Source organism: Conger conger, chromosome 7 (assembly GCF_963514075.1).
Source record: "Conger conger chromosome 7, fConCon1.1, whole genome shotgun sequence".
NCBI lineage: Eukaryota > Metazoa > Chordata > Actinopteri > Anguilliformes > Congridae > Conger > Conger conger.
This window is the reverse complement of record NC_083766.1, coordinates 25,285,751-25,301,612: the sequence shown is the minus strand read 5'-3', so window position 1 is coordinate 25,301,612 and position 15,862 is coordinate 25,285,751. Positions and strand designations below refer to the sequence as shown.

At 42.3% G+C, this 15,862-nt stretch overlaps 1 protein-coding gene across 1 annotated transcript; it reads left to right on the top strand.

Annotated features, from left to right (window-relative positions):
• The first annotated feature begins 12,342 nt into the window (after positions 1–12,342).
• Positions 12,343–15,057, top strand: drd1b (dopamine receptor D1b). The gene has a single exon (XM_061249289.1). It carries the CDS (start codon positions 13,026–13,028, stop codon positions 14,361–14,363), a length of 1,338 nt encoding a protein of 445 aa, XP_061105273.1. The 5' UTR covers positions 12,343–13,025; the 3' UTR covers positions 14,364–15,057.
• The last annotated feature ends 805 nt before the right edge of the window (positions 15,058–15,862 follow it).

The window sequence follows — 15,862 nt, the reverse complement described above, 5'->3', positions numbered from 1 at the left end:
AGCACCTTTTCTTTTAGTTTTATTTATTTACCAGGGACAGTGCCCATAAATCTACATTTTCAGTTTCAGCATCAATGTAAATGTGCCAGAGTTATGTGCATGAGCTAATGTTCATCTGTAGTCCCTAACCTGCATGTCTTTAGACAGCCTGATTTTATTTAGTGGCCTGGTTCTCCTCCGTGATGTCGGTGAGCTGAGCACTTCCATATAAGACATCTAGCCACAGCAACACGTTGTTATTTGAGGTCAAAGTTTAATGAAATTATCAAGCGTCTGCAAATGTCTGGTCATCTAAATGTACTGTATTACCTTTAACATACACCATAGATGGCTTTCTGAATGTTCACGTGCCTAGCTGTATGTACTTCTACTGTGTACACTGTACAAGAGTATATTAATCATGGAATCATTTTGTGAAGGAGTTTGCCTTACTCCTGTTACAGCTGAACTTTGGTTTGGACTGAGGGAGGATGCGTGGAAATATTTAATTATACCTGGACATGGAGGCGGAGAGGAAAGATTGCAAATGGACGGTAGGCCTCAGGACAGCTGGGGTATTAGTTTAGCTGAAATCTCATTTTGTGTGGTATTCTCTTGGTGCAACTGGCTCTGTGAGATGTCCAGGACACTAGAGGCAGATTATAGTTTAGCCCAGATGGGGCTCTTCTTAATTGTGTCACATAAACTTTTATTCAGAACGTGTCATATACCGTATTTGCCATTATACACTATATATATACAGTTTTCCCACTTACAAAGAATGGAACTGTGTAGAATTTTAATCATAGGTACATTTTAACATTGAGAGTTAGAATATCACAAAATAATCCACAATAACACAATTTTATAAATTTATTATCGTATTTTTGCATTAAATAAGTATTTGATCCCCTACCAATCAGCAATAATTTTGGCTCCCACCGACCAGTTAGTTTCCATTAAGAAGTACTCCTAATCTCAACTCATTACCCAAAACACCTGTGTCAACTCGTTACATTGTTATGTAGCTGTATAAAAGACACCTGTCCACACAATCAATCAGATTCCAACGTTTCCACCATGGGCAAGACAAAGGAGCTGGACATCAGGGACAAAATTGTAGACCTGCACAAGGCTGGGATGGGCTACAAGAAAATAAGCAAGCAGCTTGGTGAGAAGTTAACAACTGTTGGAGCAATTATTAGAAAATGGAAGAAACACAAAGTCACCGCCAATCTCCCTCGGTCTGGGGCTCCACGCAAGATCTCGCCTCGTGGGATATCAATGATCATGAGAAAGGTCAGGGATCAGCCCAGTACTACACAGGAGGAGCTTGTTAATGACCTGAAGGCAGTTGGGACCACAGTCACGAAGAGAACCATCAGTAACACACTACACCGTGAAGGATTAAAATCCTGGTGCGCGTGCAAGGTTCCTCTGCTGAAGAAGGCACATGTACAGGCCTGTCTGAAGTTTGCCAAAGAACACCTGGATGATCCAGAGGAGGCTTGGGAGAAGGTGATGTGGTCAGATGAGACCAAAATAGAGCTATTTGGCATCAACTCGACTCGCCGTGTTTGGATGAAGAGAAATGCTGAGTACAACCCCAAGAACACCATCCCCACTGTGAAGCATGGAGATGGAAACCTTATGCTTTGGGGGTGTTTCTCAGCTAAGGGGACAGGACGACTTCACCGTATGGAGGGGAGGATGAATGGGGCCATGTACCAGGAAATTTTGGGTGACAACCTCCTTCCCTCAGTGAGAGCACTGAAAATGGGTCGTGGATGGGTCTTCCAACATGACAATGACCCAAAACATACGGCCAAGGCAACAAAGGAGTGGCTCAAAAAGAAGCATATTAAGGTTGTGGTGTGGCTTAGCCAGTCTCCAGACCTAAATCCCATCGAAAATCTATGGAGGGAGCTGAAGCTTCGAGTTGCCAAGCGACAGCCTCGGAACCTTAAAGATATGGAGAGGATCTGCAAAGTGGAGTGGGCCAAAATCCCTCCCAAGATCTGTGCAAACCTGGTGAAAAACTCAACAAACGTCTGACCTCTGTGCTTGCCAACAAAGGTTTCTCCACCAAGTATTAAGTCCTATTGTTCTATGGATCAAATACTTATTTCATGTGAAAATATGATATTCAATTTAAAATTTATATGATGTTGTTATTGTGGATTATTTTGTGATATTCTGTCTCTCAATGTTAAAATGTACCTATGATCTACACAGTTCCATTCTTTGTAAGTGGGCAAACCTACAAAATCAGCAAGGGATCAAATAATTATTGCTCCCACTGTATATATATATACGCAAACCCATGCTGTTTGGATCACAACATACCCCATAAGACATCATTATGTATTCAAATACCTTTAGGTTCAATCCGCACTGTGTAGCTGATTAGGAAAAGATCGGCTATTAAAAATCTTTCCTGCTCCTTTCATTCCAGCCTAGAATTCAAAGAAAACAATTTTAAGGAATTTCATATTCCCTCTGGTATTTTGTTGCTAATTCTCTAATCCGTAAGCGTTTTTCTGCTCTGCTGATATCTCTGTGCCTGAGGTAAGAGAGCCATCTGGAGAACTCCTCCCTTTACGCTTTCTAGGGAAGATGCCAAGTGCTTCGTCCTTCATCCCGTCTCTGATACTGTCTCAGGAAATCTCCTCATCTCCTGTGGTAAATAATGAATGCTACTTATTTTGAATTAGGCTTCATTTTTGGCAGTGTACGGTATCAGCTGCCTGGTATAAGCAGGTGGAGATATAGGCTGAGCAGATGCATTTTGTCAGCATTTCAAACTCCTTAAATTCGCCATTAAAAGTTTGACTGCTGGCTTGCGTACAAACTTAGGGGCAGCCTGTAGCCTAGTGGTAGGAAAAGCCAGGAAAAGCTCTGCACAGCTGTTCGGCCCTTAACCTCACATTGCTCCTGGGGGGATTGTCCCCTGCCTATTCTAATTAACTGTAAGTTGCTTTGGGTAAAAGTGTCAGGTATGTAGCTACTGTCTCATGAATTTATTACATCTTTTTTTTTCCATGTCTATTATAATTCTGCCCCCAGAAATTGCTTTCTTGGTTTTACATGTCAGAAGAGTTTATGCTCTTGATCTCTTGATATTCATTATGAAATGGTCAGAAACAACGTTGATAAATACTGCGTCATACAGCAAACGGTGCATGGGTCTAAGCAAATACACCTTAATTAAAATAGAATAATTCAATTTTTAAGCTACATTCAGTTATAGTTTTGTATGTAAAAACATTCAGTTTAAGGTCTTCTCCAATCCACAGTATTGGGGCATCATCCCTTCTCTATCTCTTACTCGCTCCTCTATAAATATATCAAAATCACTGAGTAACTAAATGCAAAAGGAAGACGGCCATTCTTCTCTTTCCTTCCCTTAAAGAGGTCCCGCCCTTTCGCCTCCCAGGAATGGTGGTTCGCCAATATGCAGGATTTTGGCGGACAGCCAATCGGCAGTCAGCTTGGAGGATGTCATTATTTAATTGGTCCAGCTGGCAGCACGATCATGGTCATCAGCGCAGCAGAGCTGGAGTTAACGCTGCCGACAGTATTACGGCCCGAAAACCACACAGTGACCGTGAGCGCGACTGGTGGGACCGGTCAAGCACTGAACCCACCAGGTATACTGCGCAAGCTACACGACTGGGACCCGCAAGGTCGGTGGTTCAATCCACAGTGTACATTATTGGCATTTGGCATTTGGTAGCCCCGATAAGATTCACACAGCTGTTGTGCCCTTGAGCAAGGCCTTTAACCCCACATTGCTCCAGGGGGGATTGTCCCCTGCTTAGTCTTATCAACTGTAAGTTGCTTTTGATGAAAACGGCAGGCAAATATCGTAACGGTAATATATAAAAAGTTGCCATTAAAGGCATCAAGGAATAACAGTTAGGAGTAGCCCAACATTATTTAATTTACAGACATAAGAAATAAACTGGTGAATGGCAGCAGCAGCAGGAAAATGAAAAAAAAAGCCAGCTAGCCAATCTGCAGTTGAAGGTAGGGAAGCTCAAAGTGGAAAAGAAACCATATTAACGGTACTGAACACCAGGGCCACAGAGGGACATACAGTAACAGATGGACGCTGGTATGGAGATTGATTATCCTGGCTGTCTATGGCTTGTGTTCATCAACAGCCCACAGACGTCAGCCCTAAGCCCTTCAATTCTGGGTGGTATGGCTGGTTTTGTTCCCTGGTTTTCCCAGAGAAGATCTACACAATAGGATTATTCATTTCACTGGACAATGAAGTGCCCAGGGAAATTAGAGTGCAACCGAAAAGACCGGATTTCCATTAAACATTTCTGTATCAGATTTCCATTTAAAGGGTGTACTTGACTGTAGTAGGCAGAGTAGTGGAGTTGAACAGGGGATTATTCTTTTTTTATGGTGTGTACATTTTTGCATTTGTGTGTGTGTGCGCGTTTGCAGTGAATTTACAGTAATATGCTGTTTTTGCCAACATAGCTCAGCATCTTATAGCCACCTTGACAGAGGTGTACAATGTGCGAAAACACTGTGTAGGGTGGCAGCAACTGTGTAAATTGACGGTATGGATAAAGAGAAATGCATCGTGAGGTGGCATTCATCTCTTATAAGGGCAAATCAACTCAGTGGTAGCAGCTTTTGGTTTATGACAAACAGCAGTGGCTTATGGCTGAGGGTTGTAGGACAGAACATAGGCGTGTCCGGAAAACAATCCTTAAAAAGCTGGAGGGTCGCTATCCGGACACTTTTAATTCCTTTTCAAGACTCATTTGGCTCCGCGCACCTGAGTTAATGCTGGTTTGACTGAGCCCAACAATACTCCCATCTTTAGAGAACACGTCCTTCAAAGGGCACAGTCAGTCTTCACATACAGATCTGATGAAGGCAGTGATTAACCATTGGGTCGCTGTTATGCTAGCGTAGCCTGTAGATGTGGCTATGGGCCTGCATGCCGCTGTCCGTGGTCCTGAAGACCTCCAAACTAAGCATACATTAAGAAAAGGTATGTAATCCCGACAGCAGAGAGTGAGCTTTCATCTCTGTTTCTACCGTAAGTGCCCTCTAGTGTTTCCTGTTAAGCCCAACTGTGGTTAGCTTTGGCCATCTGGGGCCGGTTGCACCAGCTGCATGTGAAAACGTTAGTCTTAACTGTTCAGTTATAGCGACGTCCAACGTGTGTTCGATATTTACACCTGTTACACAATCTAAAACTATGAACAGCACACAGCAGGCAATCCATGCTCATCTTGAATCATGGCACACAAGTGTTCCTACCCAGCGTGTGTTGCTAGGCTGCATATAATATTGATACTGCCTGATAGCTCCAACCACTGTCTGTTTATTTATTTCTTTGTTTCTTCCTTAATCTGTTTACACGCACTAATTGAGATGAGAGCTCGCCAATTAATTCAAACGGCTGAACCATGCTGAAACGAAAGCTTCCCCCGGCACTTTGGATTTGCATGGTGGGCCTATGTGGAGAAATGACAGCGATTCCTACACAGACCTGTTGATCTTGCCTGGTGCATTGGAGCCTGCAAGGAGGAGCAGATGGGTTTGGTTTAGCCTTTTGGGATTGTTTCATTTGTTCCAATACACCAGACAAAAGTGTTCCAAAACAAATACTATTTCAACCCTGCTCTTCTCCTATACGGATCACCCGAAATAAATGTTGATAAATTACAAACTTACTTAAATTAAATTAAAACTGACAAACATCTCCACATTAATGTCATTTTAATCTGCACTTTAACCTCATATTCATTGTTTTATTTCTAATAAAATATGCTAGCGTACAGAGCCAAAATAAGAAAGATTGTGTCATGGCCCAAATAATTATGCATTGCATGGCAATTTTAGGCATTGTTGCATTTCGCATTGCCTGAACTCATGTGATAATATAAAAAATCTGGAGAGATATTGAAGGTGACCCAGACAGTAGAATCATCTTTAACTTTCCGTATTATCTGCCAATATTGGGTGTTACTGTAATTAAAGTGAAAAGCACTTTGCTGAAATCTCATTATTTCAGCACCATTGCACATGAAGACATTGATTTATGTAATAAATAGATAAAGAATACATTTACTTACAGTCAGGTCCATGAATATTGGGACATCGACACAATTCTCCTCTTTTTGGCTCTATACACCACCACAATGGATTTGAAATGAAACGAACAAGATGTGCTTTAAGTGCAGACTTTCAGCTTTAATTTGAGGTGAACGGTGTAGGAATTACAACAGTTTGTATATGTGCCTCCCACTTTTTAAGGGACCAAAAGTAATGGGACAAACTAACAATCATAAATCAAACTTTCACTTTTTAATACTTGGTTGCAAATCCTTTGCAGTCAATTACAGCCTGAAGTCTGGAACGCATAGACATCACCAGATGCTGGGTTTCATCCCTGGTAATGCTCTCCCAGGCCCCTACTGCAACTGTCTTCAGTTCCTGCTTGTTCTTGGGGCATTCCCTTCAGTTTTGTCTTCAGCAAGTGAAATGCATGTTCAATCGGATTCAGGTCAGGTGATTGACTTGGCCATTGCATAACATTCCACTTCTTTGCCTTAAAAAACTCTTTGGTTGCTTTCGCAGTATGCTTCGGGTCATTGTCCATCTGCACTGTGAAGCGCCGTCCAATGAGTTTTGAAGCATTTGGCTGAATATGAGCAGATAATATTGCCCGAAACACTTCAGAATTCATCCTGCTGCTTTTGTCAGCAGTCACATCATCAATAAATACAAGGGAACCAGTTCCATTGGCAGCCATACATGCCCACGCCATGACACTACCACCACCATGCTTCACTGATGAGGTGGTATGTTTTGGATCATGAGCAGTTCCTTTCCTTCTCCATACTCTTCTCTTCCCATCATTCTGGTACAAGTTGATCTTTGTCTCATCTGTCCATAGGATGTTGTTCCAGAACTGTAAAGACTTTTTTAGATGTTTGGCAAACTCTAATCTGGTCTTCCTGTTTTTGAGGCTCACCAATGGTTTACATCTTGTGGTGAACTCTCTGTATTCACTCTGGTGAAGTCTTCTCTTGATTGTTGACTTTGACACACATACACCTACCTCCTGGAGAGTGTTCTTGATCTGGCCACACCTAATGTTTTTGCTATCTCTCTGATGGGTTTGTTTAGATTTTTCAGCCTAATGATGGCTTGCTTCACTGATAGTGACAGCTCTTTGGATCTCATATTGAGAGTTGACAGCAACAGATTCCAAATGCAAATAGCACACATGAAATAAACTCTAGACCTTTTATCTGCTCCTTGTAAATGAGATAATGACGGAATAACACACACCTGGCCATGGAACAACATATTATTTTGCATGTTTGTCACACTTAAATGTTTCAGATCAAACTAATTTAAATATTAGTCAAAGACAACACAAGTAAACACAAAATGCAGTTTTTAAATGAAGGTTTTTATTATTAAGGGAGAAAAAAAATCTGAACCTACATGGCCCTGTGTGAAAAAGTGATTGCCCCTTAAACCTAATAACTGGTTGGGCCACCCTTGTCCATCAACAACTGCAATCAAGCGTTTGCGATAACTTGCAATGAGTCTCTTACAACTCTGTGGAGGAATTTTGGCCCACTGATCTTTGCAGAATTGTTGTAATTCAGCCACATTGGAGGGTTTTAGAGCATGAACCGTCTTTTTAAGGTCATGCCACAGCATCTCAATAGGATTCAGGTCAGGACTTTGACAAGGCGACTCCAAAGTCTTCATTTTGTTTTTCTTCAGCCATTCAGAGGTGGCCTTGCTGGTGTGTTTGGATCATTGTCCTGCTGCAGAACCCAAGTTTGTTTCAGCTTGAGGTCACGAACAGATGGCTGGACATTCTCCTTCAGGATTTTTTGGTAGACAGCAGAATTCATGGTTCCATTTATCACAGCAAGTCTTCCAGGTCCTGAAGCAGCAAAGCAGCCCCAGACCATCACACTACCACCACCATATTTTACTGTTGGTATGATGTTCTTTTTCTGAAATGCGGTGTTACTTTTACACCAGATGTAATGGGACACACACCTTCTAAAAAGTTCAACTTTTGTCTCGTCAGACCACAGAGTATTTTCCCAAAAGTCTTGGGGATCATCAAGATGTTTTCTGGCAAAATTGAGATGAGCCATAATGTTCTTTTTGCAGTGGTTTTCATCTTGGAACTCTGCCATGCAGGCCATTTTTGCCCAGTCTCCTTCTTATGGTGGAGTCATGAACACTGACCTTAACTTAAGGCAAGTGAGGCCTGCAGTTCTTTGGATGTTGTTGTGAGGTCTTTTGTGACCTCTTGGATGAGTCGTCGCTGCGCTCTTGGGGTAATTTTGGTCGGCCGGCCACTCCTGGGAAGGTTCACCACTGTTCCATGTTTTCGCCATTTGTGGATAATGGCTCTCACTGTGGTTCGCTGGAGTCCCAAAGCTTTAGAAATGGCTTTATAACCTTTTCCAGACTGATAGATCTCAATTACTTTCTTTCTTATTTGTTCCTGAATTTTTTTAGATCTCGACATGATGTCTAGGTTTTGAGGATCATTTGGTCTACTTCACTTTGTCAGGCAGGTCCTATTTAAGTCATTTCTTGATTGAGAACAGGTGTGGCAGTAATCAGGCCCGGGTGTGGCTAGAGAAATTGAACTCAGGTTTGATAAACCACAGTTAAGTTATGTTTTAACAGGGGGGGCAATGACTTTTTCACACAGGGCCATGTAGGTTTGTGTTTACTTGTGTTGTCTTTGACTAATATTTAAATTTGTTTGATGATCTAAAACATTTAAGTGTGACAAACAAAAAAAAAAAAAAAGAAATCAGGAAGGGGGCAAACACTTTTTCACACCACTGTAGAAATTGTTGTAATTCCTACACCGTTCACCTGATTTGGATGTAAATACCCTCAAATTAAAGCTGAAAGTCTGCAGTTAAAGCATATCTTCTTCGTTTCATTTCAAATCCATTGTGGTGGTGTATAGAGCCAAAAAGAGGAGAATTGTGTCGATGTCCCAATATTTATGGACCTGACTGTATGTCTGAAAATCATATTTTTCTTGTCTGTGTTACTGGAGTTTTCCATGTATTTATTTTAACCAAGGGCATTGTCCATACGTTAATGCCAATGACTACTTTAGGAGAGAAATCTAGAAAGGAATCATAAATGTTTTAAGACAGTAAAAGATTTGGAATAATTCATTACGATTAGTCGCTGCAGGCTGGTACTAGCAAGTGATGCAGTACTTGTCGGTGCTATTAAAAAACCCCAAAAACCAACAACTTGTGAATAAGAGTGATTTGAATTGAATGATTAATCCTGAATGTTTTTTTTCCTCTGTCAGGTTCCCACATATTTCTGTTTCTCTGGTTCTGATAAATAGTAAAATAAAATTTTATTTAGCTGATGCTTTTATCCAAAGTGACTTACAGTTGATTAGATGAAGCAGGGGACTATCCCCCATGGGGCAACGCATGCTTAAGGGCCTTACTCATGGGCCCAACAGCTGCGTGGATCTTATTGTGGCTACACCGGGACTTGACCGACCAACCTTCTGGTTCCCAGCCATGTTCCTTAGGCACTAGGCTACAGGCTGCCTCTGCCCTGGCCCAGGTCCACTGCTGGTGTGGCATAGATGCCTCATCTAAGCACTGGGGACAGATCTCTCAGACATAGTCCTCTAAGATGGCCGCTTAAGTTACTCAAGCCATATAGACCACACTACATGCCCTACAGTACACATGCAATGTGCTAAGGCTATAGAGGTCCATAGAGAATCACTAGCTGTTAAATTATTAACAGACAGACTGGCCAGATTTATATAGCTATTTTTAGCAACCTGTCTGTCCATGTGTTGACGGTGTAGGCACCAGTAATGTTGGAGGTATGGGTCTACCCTACCAGGGGATTGGGGCATTATATCATGTTTTGGGAAAACGCCAGCATAGGGGTTTTTTAAAAATCATAATATTTATTTAAAATTTCTAGGTCAAGCAATGTCCATCAAAATTCATTGCAAATGCAGGGGTGCATTCCATAAGCAGAGTGAAGGACCGTCTGTCACGTCTGTGTTGTGCTTAAAAATCAGAAGCTCCAGACTACAACTCCCATTATCCTCTTTGGAGATGTTTCACAATGCTCTGCCTTTTTGAATCACCTCTCTTAGAGGTTGCACAGAACAGCCACTGCCTAAATTCAGCTCATGTGTACTGAAATGGCTTCAGTAGGATCATGACTACATATGTCAAAATGCAAAAAATGTGTGACTTCTCTGCATAACAGAATACTAAATGCTAATAAAGTAATTGACACAACACACATTTGAAACCAATAAGCTTTATCAAGGGAACCAGAACAACTGGATCACTAGGCAACCTAACCAATGCATGTCAGTGGGTCACACTCAGATGTGGATCCACCTCTGCTTCTCATCTGTACATGAATATCATTCTAGGTATTATATGCATATGCATTGGTGTTACGGATTAGTGAATTTAAATATGACATTTTCAAGCAAAATAAGTGACTTTATGTCTTTGCATGTTGTGAATGTGAAAAGGATGAAAACAGTAGGATTGATGGCATAGCTTGATGTTGGCTTTAGCTTGACAGCTCCTATATAATGATGAGGTGAGATTGGGATGATGCTTGATAAATGATAAGTCAATGAAACCAGAAGCATGAGGTTTGAAACAGTGGGCATACGGACCCACACAAATCTGGATCCAGGAAACATATTGATCATTACCCTTGATTCACAGAGAAAAAAACCTTGAGACTTGCATGTTATTGTTAAACTGATAACCGTTTAAGGTGTAACCTCACAAATATGCGATTATATGTGATATGTGATTAGACAAATATGTTCTTAAATGAACATTCTAATGCTGATGTAACAAGCTTTACTTGAAACAGAAAGCAATCTAGTTCTCGAACACGGATTTCGAATTTTGTGGGAGAAACATTCGATCAAATCTTCAAAGGGCTACAAAAAGAAAGACGCGCGCGCGCACACACACACACACACACACACACACAACCCCAAACAATCCCACCACCACCACACACAATTCCATGCAATAAATGAATTTGCTTTTGAAAGACGGGTCTTTGAAAATGTATTATCGTTTGCTGCAGTCGAGGGATTACTTTTATTTCAAAGTAATTCTAAAATGTGTCAGAATAATACGCCTATAGGTGGCCTTGTTGAGCCGCGTATAGCGTGTGTGAACCGAAATACACTGTCACACCATCTGACTTTTCGCTTCGTTGTTTTATTCGTCGCCATCCTCGTTATTCAATGTATTACATGCGTTCCAGGTGTACCTACTTAATGTTGTTGTAACCAAGCTGTAAAAAATCAGTTCTAAACATCAAACAATTTTTTTTTATGAAGCAAGCTATTATTCATATACTAAGTGTAATATAGCTGTCGTAGACGTATAGTTGTATGTTATACACCGCACATTATATCATCTGCAAATGAAACTGGCGTCTGTGTAAATTGATGGCAAATGCTTTAAATCTTCCGTAGGATACTCCACAAACACACGCGTCAGTGTTAAACTGCGAACGAGAATGCTTGGACTATTCACTTCTCTCCAGTGCAAGTTGGAGAAGAGAGAGGGGAAGGGGGATGACTCCGAGCAGTGACCATACAGGCGAGTCCAGGGGAATACACAAAGCTTACAACTGGAGGCTTCTCTTCGCGTTACTCCTGTGGAACTAGTGATGAAAACGTGTCGTGTTACGCGGTAGACTATCAGCAACGAGTGCAACGGTGCATCCCATACCTCTCTTGTTATTTAATTGAGGTCGAATCATTTTTCCTCAGGGGGTAACTTATATTTTGTTCAAAGGCACATTTTTTCCCAAGATAATGAGGATGGCGGTAGGGTTCCACCAGCAACGTGTTTATACGTGTTCGATAACAATATCGTACGGATTGTGTGTTTTGGGGAAATAACAGACACATTAAAGGAAGCAAAAATATATATATTTTTTTTAACACGACACAGTTGATGAGGACGCATTTCTCAAGGACATCTATAAACAGGCAGCGGAATAATTACATAACGACCCTTTTTGGTTTTAAAAGTCGACGGTTTAACGTGGAGTGAGGAACGGATATAGGATGCCTCACGACTGTATCGACAACCTTGTCCGGAGACAACTTTCAGAGTATCAAACTAGCAACATGTACTAGCCTACTGTGAAGTAAGAATTTATTCATTTTATTATTATTATTATTATTATTATTATTATTATTATTATTATTATATAAACTGTGTTTAAGTTCTTATTTTATTTAGGCTGATATTTCTAAAACACAGGAGAAGAATAACGCGTTGACCTTTGAATTTCCATAGCCCATATCTTCAGCTGCAGCAGGTATCTGTGCGTTTAGTTAGACATACCATCAGTTCGACTAAGAATCTAATCTAGCGGACACGCCTGGGAAGCCATTAAAATGAACAATTCAGACAAACGCAGTGCAAAAAAATCAATAGGCAATATCGATAGCCTTATACAGTATATAAGGCTAATGATCACTTCGTCAGTTGCTTATTTAACGTAATGCTTTGAAAGCCGTGTGCCATTTGGGACTACTACTGGAGTCTGGATATGAAGCTCATAAACCAGGGAGGAGAAAATACATTATATTAAAATAGTAACTGTGAAATAAATACAATAAAGACATATTTGCAAATAAAGACATATTTGCAAGTTTCCTGTTGGATTTGAGATGTTTGGCGTTACAAGATTTGAAGGGTTGCTTCGTTCTCGGTCTTTCGCTGGGAAGCAATAACCGGGCGCATACTTTTATTAATTACAAAGGAAGGTATTTTTTGTAAATATTGATGACCTACAAACTTATTGCAAGCTAGTAGCAATGGTAAAGAGGGCAGCGCAGCGTCCAGACCAAGTGGTCCATAGTCTGCGTGCTGAGCCGCAGTTTTCCCCGAAGCTGCCGTCACGCCGATCTAGTGGAATTATGAGGTGATTTCTGCCTCCGGAGAGCTCAGAAAATGGATCTGAACTTGTCCACGGTCCTAGACAGCGATCTGTCGGAGAAGGACTCGTCTACTCGGGTCCTGACCGGCTGCTTCCTCTCCCTGCTCATCCTGACCACGCTTTTGGGAAACACGCTGGTTTGCGCAGCCGTCACAAAGTTCCGCCACCTCCGCTCCAAGGTCACGAACTTCTTTGTGATCTCTCTGGCCATTTCGGACCTGCTGGTCGCTATACTGGTGATGCCGTGGAAGGCCGCCACGGAGATTGTGGGCTTCTGGCCGTTCGGATCCTTTTGCAACGTCTGGGTCGCGTTCGACATCATGTGCTCCACCGCCTCCATCCTCAACCTGTGCGTGATAAGCGTGGACCGGTACTGGGCTATATCGAGCCCCTTCCGCTACGAGAGGAAGATGACACCGAAAGTAGCGTTTGTGATGATCAGCGTGGCGTGGACGCTGTCCGTCCTCATCTCCTTCATCCCGGTGCAGCTCAACTGGCACAAGGCGCAGGCGGCAGCCGGCTTCCCCGAGCTCAACGGAACCTTCCGGGAGCCCCCGCCTGACAACTGCGACTCCAGCCTCAACCGGACCTACGCCATCTCATCCTCCCTCATCAGCTTCTACATCCCCGTGGCCATCATGATCGTCACCTACACGCGGATTTACCGGATCGCCCAGGTGCAGATTAGGCGCATCTCCGCCCTGGAGAGGGCGGCAGAGAGCGCCAAGAACCGGCACAGCAGCATGGGCAACAGCATGGAGTCGGAGAGCTCCTTCAAGATGTCCTTCAAACGGGAGACCAAGGTGTTGAAGACGCTCTCGGTCATCATGGGGGTGTTCGTGTGCTGCTGGCTGCCCTTCTTCATCCTGAACTGCATGGTGCCCTTCTGCGAGCAGGGGCACCCGAGGGGGGGCGCCGACCTGCCCTGCGTCAGCTCCACCACCTTCGACGTCTTCGTCTGGTTCGGCTGGGCCAACTCCTCCCTGAACCCCATCATCTACGCCTTCAACGCTGACTTCCGCAAGGCCTTCTCCATCCTGCTGGGCTGCCACCGCCTCTGCTCCAGCAGCAACGCCATCGAGATCGTCAGCATCAACAACAACGGCGCCGCGGCCCACGCCTGCAACTACGAGCCCAAGGGCCACATTCCCAAAGAGAGCAACGTCGCCTACATGATCCCCCACTCCATCCTCTGCCTGGACGAGGAGCTCCAGAAGAGGGAGGAGGACCGGGCCGGGATGAAGGCCCTGGAGAAACCGTCCCCGACCGTGTCGGGGGACTTCGACAGCGAGGCCGAGGTCTCCCTGGAGAAGATCAACCCCACCACACAGAACGGACAGCACAAGTTATGAACACTGTGGGGGGAATAGGCATCGTGCCACAGAAGAGCGGCTCTCTATGTTGAGCTTGGTGTCGATCCGTGCTCATGTGCAAACGAAGGAGGAAATAGATCCACAAAGCGGCTTTGTGGACAGGAAGTGTGGAATTGTGGTGTTAACTAATTTCGCTTCACTGAGGACCTTAAATTCTATATAGTAAAACTCTAAACTCTACAGAAATCTACAGAATGTTAAAAAAGGCACTTTATACTGAATAACTCTGCAAAATGCTTTCTCCGCTTGTTAAGGAAAGTAAAACTATATGTTAATGAATTTGTGAACAAATCATGAAAAAAATATAATGTAACTTCAATAAACAAAAAACTAATGTAAAGATGTGTACACTAGCCACATGGCAAAGACATTAGAAGCCCATTTGACTTGGAATCAACAGAAAGTAGAAAATAAGCAAACATTTCTTGTAGGTAAGTGCTTTGTGTTGAAATATACATTTTATTGTGTATATTTTGACCAAACATTAGGTGAATTGGTGTTGAATGTTTTGCTTTAAGGTGCAGTCTGTACTTTATTTTGTATTTATTTATAATATAATTGTACTACAGCAAATTATGTTGACTGTTATTGATAGTTCTGCTGATGATACAAAATACACTAAATATGAGTTTGACCACACAATTAATGTAGTCAAACAGCATCCATTTTCAACTATCGCAGCTTTGAAAGAATTTAAAGAGGTTTCATGTCAGTAATAATCAGTTAAAACTGATATCTTATAAATCTATCAAGTCTCCATGCTCTTTTGTCTGTACACCGAGTTTTTGATTGCTGATATACAGATTGACTTTACCACAAAAGCATCCTCTGTAAATTAATTATTCATTATTAATTCTAATCCATAGTAGGGAGCGAAAACAACAGTTATATAACCAGGAGACAGCTGCACCAAAGTGCTGCGAGCGGAACCTTTCGGGGTGACATGGAAAGCAGGTTTGCCAAAAACCTATCACAGAAAGAGCCAACAGAAAGTAGCTGAGTTATTTGATCTGCGGGAGAGAAGTGAGTTTGAAAGGCAGCCACTCTGTGTGATTATGACTGTAGTATAAACCAAACATTGCATTACAAAGTCACTGGACATCTCTTTAATATAAGCAACCAAATATGGTATTTTTATGGCTCAAAAACAAAACGTGCACATGTGGTGAATTCTATTTAAGATATGTAAACACATTATATTACATTATGTAATGTATAATGCATTTGGCAGACGTTCTTATCCAGAGCGACATACATCAAAGTGCATACCCATAACCAGGATATGGGAGCAATGAGGTACTAAAAGCAAATTCCCAATTGACTGATGTGTGTGTGTTTAACATAATAAAATCTGTTGTGACAGCTACTGAGAGAGCAATTGTTACCATGGCGAGAGAAGTCACTGCCACTGTTTATAGTGATTGTAATCATTCTTTTTATGGCCAGGTCTTGAGCGCCCCTCTCGAACCTCCCACAGG